Source organism: Sinocyclocheilus anshuiensis, unplaced genomic scaffold (genome assembly GCF_001515605.1).
Source record: "Sinocyclocheilus anshuiensis isolate Anshui unplaced genomic scaffold, SAMN03320099.WGS_v1.1 scaffold160, whole genome shotgun sequence".
Classification (NCBI taxonomy): Eukaryota; Metazoa; Chordata; class Actinopteri; order Cypriniformes; family Cyprinidae; genus Sinocyclocheilus; species Sinocyclocheilus anshuiensis.
In genome coordinates, this window is record NW_015554119.1 from 504,861 (window position 1) to 516,157 (window position 11,297).

Here is an 11,297-nt window from a genome sequence, read left to right on the forward strand (position 1 = left end):
ATATATATGTATATGTATATGTATATGTATATGTATATGTATATTAACATTTTATAACCGGGAAATTTTACCTGCATTTGCAGACACTACTGACATCAGCCAGCAGAGGGTGTTTTAAACTTGGATTATATACACTACAGGTAACAAATTATTGAAATGTAAACAATGCAGATTAATTAAGTTGTAAATTAAAATAGTGTTTTCCCCCTCTGTAATAAGTATTAATTATATTGTTTTAATGTGTTATTATTATTATTAATAATAATAATAAACAATATAAAATAATATAAATAAAATGAAAAAACAAAACAAAGCATGGACACATTTGCCAGTGAATGAGTCGTCTTGTGATAGAGGTAATTGCGGCTTACCTTTCACTTTACCAGGCATTGTGCCAGCTGTCAAATCAAGTTTCAAGTCTCCAAAGTTCCTGGTTATACTTAAATCGAGCAGTCTAAAGCAGAATAACATAAATGAAAGTGCATGTCTTCTCTTATGGAGTACTGTTTTATTTTTTGTTGATGTAGCTACATGTGTAGTCGAGCTGTTTAAACTATGCATTTTGAATGTTATTTTGCAGCTCAGGCAGATTACATGGCATATATCACAGATTTATTGTGGAAGCAAAGTGAGGCCGCTAGGTGCAAAGATGATTTGACTTAATATATGAAGCTTTTTCATGATTTATCTCTGTCGCTTTTCAGAAATAATCAATCTCTACTCCTAAAGCAATTCAAAGTTGTAGAGCCACTCAAGAACGAGTTGATTTGAGTAACTCGTGCAGCCCCACAGCCGGGGAGTGAAGGCAGTGACGGGCACTTTGATTGACAGCAGATTATAAATCCATGTAATGACTTGGGAGTCCTGCTCCGCTTCTCTGTAATGTGACAGGTGATGGGAGGAGACGTTAGACTGCTGAGTTGGTGTTTCTCACAGCTGACCTAAACACTTTTCAAGCCCTCTCTCTCTCTGCTTTCGTCTCCGGCAAATCTCACTGCAAGAGAACAAATGCTGCAATCCTGAGTGCATATTATGCAGACATAAATCTGTTTTCTCTTTTTTTTTTTTTTTTTTTTTTCTCTGCCTTCTTGAAGTCAAGCCCTCTCTCTCTCTGCTTTCGTCTCCGGCAAATCTCACTGCAAGAGAACAAATGCTGCAATCCTGAGTGCATATTATGCAGACATAAATCTGTTTTCTCTTTTTTTTTTTTTTTTTTTTTTACTCTGCCTTCTTGAAGAGTAAAGGTCTTTATTAAGATGAGCATATCCTCCCTCTAGATAAGCATTTGTCAGCCTGAAGTGATGCATACTGGTAAAATGTAAGCCATTAATTCCCTTATTTTAGTGAGACCAGATACTCTTCTATAAGTAGGCCTAATAGTTAAATATAAAATGGTCATGTAATTCCAAGCCAGCATGCTGCTAATTTTTATATAGAATTTAGCAGGTTGCAATGTGAAATGCGAAATTTCTGGAAAAGTTCACTTTAGCTGGTAAACACCTTGAAATTACCATTGGTCCGTGGCAATTATGGAATAGGTAGGTGTGGTCTGAGGCTCCGCCTTCTTTGACGAGGAAATCTTCTCTGGTTAATTTCTACTGTTCAGTCCGTTGAGGTCAGACATGAGTGAAAACATGAATGAACTGGAGAGATGCTTTATAGTAGAAACTGAAGTTGTAATTCTAATTAAAAGCAACACTGACACTCTTTTTCATATTTAGCATTGTAAAGATGCTTTACAGAAACTTTAAAGCAATCCATTGTATAATGTGCTATATGAATAAACATGACGCGGCTTTACTGGAGTGTGAATTGCTGAGCTCATGCAAGCATATCCACATATCACCTCTGTAATTTTTGTTGTTTTTGTTTTGTTATTGAGTGGAAAGTGCCCAGCACATATTTACATATTCATCTAAACGAAACGAAAAATAACTTTGCCACAGCCTTTAGTGTTCATCTAGAAGGTCTTGAAAGACAGTTTAGTGTCCAAATGGTGCACTGAACTCGTTTATTTCAAAAGAGCAAGTAAAATCCCCTTTTTCAAGATCTGGTCCCTTTAATGCTCGGCTTAAACTGCTGGCCCTTGCAGTTTCATTATGATGGGACATTTATGGGACAAAAGGGACACCACAGAATAAATTGGCCTGCATGTGTCTTGCTTAATGCGAAAGCTGTATCCTCAGCACCTCCCAGCCTCTAGCTCAGGTACTTTGACAGAGGAGTCCCTGGAGTCTCATTTGTGTTGAAGTGTGCAGCTGGCATTTCAAACAGTCCTGGTACGCTGTCTTTACATCAGGCATACACTGAGGAAGAATGACTTTAATTGGCACTCCAGCTTCCTTTAATCTTTGAATAACGAAGAACCAGTTGAGGCTGGCCAGTCAGAAGGTATATCATCCCTTGGAAAGACTTTTAATGAGAATGAGTTTATGCACACTCACCCTAGTTCTATGTTCTGTCTTATTACATGAATATGTAACTAGTGATAGCAGTGAAGATTTTCTTTTGAAGAATTTGTCATTTGCAGTTTGCCTATTATTTTTTGATTTTTGTGTTCCTTCAAGGTCACTTTGGATTGAAAATTCAGGTCTCAGCTAAAGATGATCAGGAGTCAGTTCTGCTCCTAAACATCTAGTTCTAACCTTGCCACCTTATACTTTCCCAGGTGAGCCTGATTAGTTTGTCTGGGGTGAATTGAAACTAAACTCTGCAGGAAGCCCGTGCCACAGTGGACACGTCCATTCTCACCCAAAGACCCCTCACCCCCGTCGGTGAGCGTCTGTGAAGGCATCTGCTCATGGGTATCAGTCAGGAAGCCTTTTCCGCCACCGGTGGGAACCTGCTTCTAAAAATATCCTGTCATGGCCGGAGGTGCCAAGATAATAAGAGGCTGAGAGCAGTGATTTGTTGTCCTGAGATAGTATGGGGGATATCTGGACTGATTTGCTGTCAGTTGTCCTTTAGGCCAGTGTTTGTGGGCTACTTGTGTCAGCTGTAAATTCAGGTTTTGGTATACACTGCTGTTCAAAAGTTTAGGGTCAGTTGGGTTATTTATTTATTTATTTAAATTATTTTTTTCTGTAAGGATGCATTCAATTAATTAAAAGGGAGTCAGGACATAATGTTACAAAAAACATTTTTCAAATAAATGCTGTTCTTGAAAAAAAAAAGTATTACCGTTTTCACAAAAATTAAACAACGCAACTGTTTTCAACACATAATAATAAAAACAACCATAATAATAATAGTAGTAAGTGTTTCTTGAGCACCATCGTATTAGAATGATTTCTGAAGGATCATGTGACACTGAAGACTGTAGAAATAGAATCTATAATGTTTATTCTGTAAGTAATGTAAGTAATGAACCTTGTTTTCTTTATATATGTGTCTATATAGTATTTCTTCAATATTGGTCACTTTCAGCCCTGTGGGGTTTTAGAAAATAAACTCTCTTAATAGATTTTATAAAATTACAGCTATTTATTTATTTAAATTATTTTTTTTCTGTAAGGATGCATTCAATTAATTAAAAGGGAGTCAGGACATAATGTCACAAAAAACATTTTTCAAATAAATGCTGTTCTTGAAAAAAAAAAAAGTATTACCGTTTTCACAAAAATTAAACAACGCAACTGTTTTCAACACATAATAATAAAAACAACCATAATAATAATAGTAGTAAGTGTTTCTTGAGCACCATCGTATTAGAATGATTTCTGAAGGATCATGTGACACTGAAGACTGTAGAAATAGAATCTATAATGTTTATTCTGTAAGTAATGTAAGTAATGAACCTTGTTTTCTTTATATATGTGTCTATATAGTATTTCTTCAATATTGGTCACTTTCAGCCCTGTGGGGTTTTAGAAAATAAACTCTCTTAATAGATTTTATCAAATTACAGCTTGATTGGAAATTATACACAATAAAATTGTCATTTGTTCAGAGTTTAATATAGTTAAACAATATGTAATGTAATAATTCATGATTTTTTATAATAAATTTTACATGTAAATATATATTTACATATATATTTATATATTTACATTTATATTTTACATGTAAATATATATTTACAATATTTTATTTTACTACATGTGCATATTTTATTATTTGATTTAATACATTATACTGAAAAATAATGAGGAACCACAATGTTGTGATTTTTCCATTAAAATTCAGTTTAAAGAATATCACAGCATAATTTTTTTAATGTTAAGTGCAGATTTGAATCATCCCAACATAAATCACCCAAATGTAGCTTATTTATAGATTTTATAAAATTACAGCGTGATTGGAAATAATACACAATAAAATTGTCATTTGTTCAGAGTTTAATATAGTTAAACAATATGTAATGTAATAATTCATGTTTTTTTTATAATAATTCATGGATTTTTAGTTTAAACAAAATTGCAGTTACATTTGGACTAGGGATATCAATATTTTATTTTATTACATTTGCATATTTTATTATTTTACATTTTAATACGTTATACAGAAAAATAATGAGGAACCACAATGTGGTTGATTGGAAATTATACACAATAAAATTGTCATTTGTTCAGAGTTTAATATAGTTAAACAATATGTAATGTAATAATTCATGATTTTTTATAATAAATTTTACATGTAAATATATATTTACATATATATTTATATATTTACATTTATATTTTACATGTAAATATATATTTACAATATTTTATTTTACTACATGTGCATATTTTATTATTTGATTTAATACATTATACTGAAAAATAATGAGGAACCACAATGTTGTGATTTTTCCATTAAAATTCAGTTTAAAGAATATCACAGCATAATTTTTGTAATGTTAAGTGCAGATTTGAATCATCCCAACATAAATCACCCAAATGTAGCTTATTTTATTTGTCATGTCCAAATATCAAAATCAAATCTGCTGTACTATAAACTCGCTGACGTTCACATATGGCATTAGCTGGCACACTGCATACAGTAAATCCCCACATAAGTATGCTCATAAAAATGACATTTAAAACCCATTCACAAAACATCTCCACTGCTTAATGACATTTTCTTGTCACCAGGACACTTAGACCAACAGGCCGAGCCTGATGTCCCAGTAGAGTGGGCTGCAGAGGTGTATCCAGGCACACAGTGACCTGCATGGCAGCGGCAGCGAGATCCAAGAGCCACTCCCCTGTGTGCAGGGCAGGCAGGCGGACTAACAAGCGCCCTCTCTCTCTCTCTCTCGCTCCGCGGCTGGTGCTAACGGACGAACCAACGCAAGGGGTGGGGGAAAAACAGACCGAGCGGAGTGCAGAGGAGATGAGAAGAGAGAGGAGGACCATGACTAGCATAACCCGCTCTCTCCCTCGTTTACTTTCAGACCCCGGGCAGAAAAAGAGTGCGCTGGAGAGGAAAGATGTGCGGAGGATATCCTTCCAGAGGCCCAAAGGCACCATGGAGTATGTGGTGAGTAGTAGATGTTGTCTGTCTGATCCAGGTGGCACTGTTTACATAATGCACCCGCATGTGTTTGCGTGCTTGACTAAGGATGAATGTGTGTACACACAGCCGCATGTATGTAATTATGTTTGGGATGGAAATGTGAGTGTGCACATCAGGTGTGATTCATTCAAGCGGCATAGCTGTTATTATGTGCTGCCGGAGTGACTTTAATTGCTGTTGTTGGTGGTAGATTACCTGCTGTCTTTTTGCAGCAGTGAAGCAAGGTGTTGTGAAAGGAAAATATGTAAATGTGTAATAAAATGACTTAATCGATTTTAGAAAGAGGGAGAGAAAGAGAGCTTTATATGCTCTTGAGCTGACCTCAAATCAGGTAGTGATTTTCTCCATGGTAACAGTGGCGATGCTGGGAGAGGGAGACGGGGACAAGGTGGCAGCTGACTTGTGCTTCTGTCAGCCGCTACCTTTTAGCTAAATCTTTAACTGTGTGGAAAAGAGCTTTGTTTAGAAAGTCTGTGTGTATATATACAGCACATTTATTATTTCATTTTTTTATATTTTATTATTTTATTTTGCAGTGCAGTTTTTGCAGTGATGTTTTTATTTTAATAGTATGTTTATATGTAATCTATTTTGTTTTTGTTTTTGTTTTTTAGTTTGTTATTTTTTCATTTTGTAGTTTATTTTTGTAAATGTAGTTTATCATTTTTTTTCCCCTCAATTATAGCATTAATCTAATATTGGAATTAGATCATATCAGGACAGTGTTATTTTTGTATTATTTAAATACTATTAAAGTTTTTATTACTGTTTTGAATTAGTTTTGAATTAAATTAAATATTACTATTTAGGTTTAATTTATTTTTTACTTCAGTTTAAGTTCAGTTTTAGTTTTTATTTATTTCCAGTTAGTAATTTTAGTGCTTCAATTTAAAATTATTTCAGTTAGTAGAATAAATGTTATAATATATGATATCAATATCAAAAAGTAGATTTTTGCATTTTCTGGAGAAAAAAATGCGAGTTGTACTCTTGCAAATCTAGCAGCTATGATGCTAAGAGGAGTTGAGTGTGTTTGCCAAAGTGTTGGTATGTAGTTGCTTAGTTGTACTGGGTGGTTGCTAGGTGAGTGCTTACTGGTCCGGGTCAAAAGAGTCCACTACAAATTTCGTATGACATTCTCTATGAAATTCTCTCAGGTTTGGGTCCAGTTTGATATTCTTTTTATTCATTTTATCATCCAGCAGGGGAAAATCGAGTCTGATCACTTGGGAAAGTAATAGCACACCTCAAAATGATTCGTGTCTGTAGCACAAATGGTGCAGGATGAAGTACATGCCAAATTTTAATTCTTGGGTTTGGGTTATCGATTTTTGCCTTTTCTATATTCCCTGATCACTGAGAAAGTTTATTGAAACTACTACGAAGGCATTAAAAAGAATTTCCCGAAGGTTTTTTGTAGGTAGTGCTGTTGGTGTTTTGTAACCAAGCCCCCGCCTTTCTCTTTCTTATTGTCAGTGTTGTGAAACCATACACTTTCCCTCTGTAATTCCACACCCTAATATCCGCACTAACTAATCATAGTGATTTGTGGCCCTGTGATCACAGAGATTGATGGGCTTAAAGGGGTCATATGACGTTACTAAAAAGAACATTATGTTGTGTATTTGGTGTAATGCAATGTGTTTATGCGGTTTAAGGTTCAAAAAACACATTATTTTTCACATAATGTACATCTATTCACGAACAGCTTGTAACACTCCAAAGAGAATGGAAAATTTGAAATTGCATCATATGACCCCTTTAATCAATCAATGCTCTTACAGCTATACAACAACTGTACTTCATTGCTAAGGTTATGATGAGATCCATGTACCATTCCATAAGCGATATTGGAAGTGGGGTCTGCACATGGATAGAAGATTTGATGAAAAACTTTAAGATATGCTTTTAAAATGGGCAGTTTATTGAACCCAAACTGGAAGTTCTATGAGACTTTTATCTATCTATCTGCCTTTCTATCTGTCTGTCTGTCTGTCAATTGATCATACTGTGCAAAAGTCTTAGGCCACTAGTATTTTCACCAACAAAAAAAATTATTTCTATCTTTTGCTGTAGTTTATCAGTAGGAAATATCAGTTTACATTTCCAAACATTCCTTTTGCAATTAATTATAACAATCCAGTGAGATTTTTGTATGTCTGACAACAGCCAGTGCTCCACACAGAGATCTGATCTCACCATCATCCAGTCTGTCTGAGATTACGTGAAGAAACCGAAAAAACTGAGATCCAGAAGAACTGTGGCAACGTCTCCAAGATGCTTCAAGAAACCTACCTACAAAGCTAGAGTACTGTGAACAGTTTTAGGCACTTATGTAAAAGTGCTGTAAAGTGAGGATGCTTTCAAAAAATAATGTCATAAATAGATTTTATTTATGAATTAATTTCTATTAACTACATCAAATCAACATTTGGTGTGAGCACCCTTTGTGTTTAAAACAGCTTTTGTCCTTGGTACACTTGCACATAGTTTTTCAGGTAGCTTTGCAGGTAGGTTTCTCCAAGTGTCTTGGAGATGTTGCCACAATTCTTCTGGATTTAGTCTGTCTCAGTATTTTGTTTCTTCATGTCATTCCAGACGCACCGTATTATGGTGAGATCAGATCTCTGTGTGGAGCACTGTTGTCAGACATACAAAAATCTCACTGGATTGTTACAATAAATGTCAAAAGGAATGTTTGGAAATGTAAACTGATATTTCCTACTGACACACTACAGCAGAAGATAGAAATAACTGGCTTAAAAATAAAATTTTGTTGGTGAAAATACAAATGGCCTAAGACTTTTGCACAGTATTGTGTGTGTGTGTGTGTGTGTGTGTGTGTATATATATATGTATAAATATGTATATGTACGCACATATGCACCATGTTTTTGGTGAGCAGAAGAGACTTCTTTCAAAAGCATAAAAAAATCTAATTATTCCAAACTTACATGGTAGTGTGTGTGTGTGTGTGTGTATATTTATGTATATAATAATATGCAGACGTGTGAGACCGATCAGTAAACTCAGTGAAGGGTCCCTCTGAAGGTTAAATTGAATGCAGACGGTGAGATGACCCTCAATTATTTATGTTGAGACTGTAAGCGATACCCAATGAGAATCAATGATTTGGGTCAGGTGACAGAGTGATCTGGTGATCTGAGATCCTGCCACCCGGGAATTTATCAAAAGGTACGCATGTCACATCTTGCAACTGCAACAAGCCACAAGAAGATGAATTCCTCATTGTCACCATTGCAGTAAACACATGTATGTGTCATGCAATCTGAAAGTGCTTAATTATAATTTGTGTCTCGAAATAATGACTAAATTTACTGAATGCAGTTTTCATGGTTCAATTTCTGTAGATGTTTCCATAATGTTTCATCAAATCATGTGTCAAACATTCTTTTGGTGTTATAAAGATGTTTTAGTTTTTATTTGGTTAGGTTGGTGTTTTTGGTGTGTGTGTGTTTTGTTTTACGATTTTCAGGGGGCTCAATATGTCCCTCTGTGTGCTCTTTTGTATGTTTAACTTGACATTTAGAGATTTAGAGATTCTTGAATGCTATTTCTGAAGGTAAGCGCTCTGGCTTCAGCCACAATCAAATCGTGTGCTGTTTGAAAGATATTGACTTAACACCTAGAGAGTTCTAGATTATATAACAACTGTTTAGTTTAGGTTTAAATGGACAAAATCACACAAAAGGGGTATTTAAACGTGGGTGTTTTGTAGCGTGGGTTTGGACTTGACAGTTAGATTTTTATTGTGTCTTTTATATATGATACATATGATTATATATTATGCAACACTGGATGAATGTAGCAATTATGAAAACAAAATAGCACTATATTTTCTTTTTAATATTGCTAGTTTTTTTTATTTTTATAGGAGACAAAAGGGAATTGTCATTTTATGTTACAGGTGGACATCTGTAACAATATATTGGTTGGTTTTCAGGGCCATGTTTTGCTATGCAGAGACTATTGGTTATTTCATTCCGCTTTATTTTTTCTTCATCACTCCAATTTAGATTTTTAAAATGTCATTTAAATTTTTTTATTTTAATATAATTTTGTTTGATTTTATCTATTAAAAATTATTATTTTGTTTTTATTTCGTTTTATTTCATTTTATTTTATTTTATTTATCTATCAGCCAGTGAAGACATATTTATCAAATGTGTTTCTCCCACTGAAACATCTTTGGAGGTCAGAAGTCAATGTGCTAAGATTACTAGACATCTCAAAATTGAAAAAGTTGTCAAAAAGGTTTGCATTTACATTGTTTTAACCATTTTTAACCATGTAAATTTAGCAATTTTAATGTGCAACTGTGAATCTCTGCAACATTTTCCAGTATTGTATATGGTTATGTAAGTTTAGATGATGCATTCTGTTACAGGTGAACATCTCATAAAATGCATTGGTTGGTTTTCACAAGGGCCTTGTTTTGCTGTTCCAACAAATTCAGATGCTTTGTCAGCCCTGTTACTTGAAAGCTTATGTCTTCATTTTAGAACTTTTTGTTTTTAGCTAGCGAAACAATATCTGACTTTTCTTTTGTGTGCCTCAACTCTAGGTGGAGTCCCGGGACACACTCAACAGCATCGCATTGAAGTTTGACACAACTCCCAATGAGCTCGTCCAACTCAACAAACTCTTCTCTCGCGCTGTGGTCGCTGGCAAGGTACTGTATGGTGTTTTAATCTTCAGAGCAGATGGTCTCTATGTCCAGCTGAACTCTCTTCCAGTCAATTGCTTTTCCCAGAGTCTAGTGTAATAAAGGGTAAGGTGAAAAACATGCCCCCTCTGAAATTTTAAATGCCTCCATAAGTAGCAGATTCATCGTGGTGCCTCCAGAGTTTACTGTAAAATTAATGAGCAGAGATATCGTGATCCTCAGGGTAAGAACTGGGGCCATTAAAACAAGCAAAAAGTCCTCTGCAAAGAACCGTGGCTTTTGTAGAAGAATATAAGTTCTGTTTGCTCAGTAAATAGCTCCAGTTCACACTCTCTGCTTTCATTTGTCATTTTGTTTTGTTGGACATCAAACACGTTGTATGCCTTGGTTTATGCTTTCCGGTATTTTTTTATGTGTTGATGTGTGTTTGAGCAATTAATTTAGAGCTGTTTTATTCCTACAGTACACAACAGTTGTTTGTTAAGAGGTGTGAGGAAAGCAGAGAAATATAACCAAGCTTAGGCCAAAGTAGGTGCTATAAAAAGCAAGCCAGTCTTTTGCATAAACATTTTGATGAGCCATTACAAATATATTAAACTATTGTGTTTATTGCAGCAATATTTTATCATAGGTCAGTGTTTCTCCTTTTTTGAGAATTAAAACTTGTAAGAATCAAATTATGTTTTTCTGCTCAAATGAAAATCTTGCATAGAGACCGTTTCATTCTGCTTAGTCATTACTTCTTTATCATCCCAATATATAATTTTATTTTTTATTTTATTTTATTTCATTTAATTCATTTAATTAATTTATTTATTTCAAAAACTACAGATTTATCAGTCAGTCAGCCCATTTATGAAATATTTTTCTCCCACTAAAACATCTTGGGAGTTCAGAAGTTATGAGATTTTATCTTTAAGAAATGAACTGATTTTTTTTTTTAGTTATATTAACTAGATCTTACCTGAATATTGAAAGGATATATTATGTCAAATAATTTTTACAATTTTTTTTACCATGTAGAATTTATCAATGTAAATTTTAAAGGGGTCATATGACGCGATTTCAAGTTTTCCTTTCTCTTTGGAGGGTACAAGCTGATTGTGCATAG

At 34.3% G+C, this 11,297-nt stretch overlaps 1 protein-coding gene across 7 annotated transcripts in view; it reads left to right on the forward strand.

Moving 5' to 3' along the window:
• Positions 1-11,297, forward strand: part of LOC107669984 (oxidation resistance protein 1-like) — a 60,324-nt gene that overhangs the window by 27,318 nt on the left and 21,709 nt on the right. For 6 of the 7 annotated variants that reach the window (XM_016462425.1, XM_016462429.1, XM_016462432.1 and 3 more), the window contains 2 exons: positions 5,378-5,463; positions 10,085-10,192. In XM_016462425.1, coding sequence (XP_016317911.1) covers positions 5,378-5,463; positions 10,085-10,192 — 194 coding nt within the window. Of the gene's footprint in view, positions 1-5,075; positions 5,281-5,377; positions 5,464-10,084; positions 10,193-11,297 lie in introns of all 7 variants that reach the window. The other variant, XM_016462431.1, reaches the window with a different exon arrangement.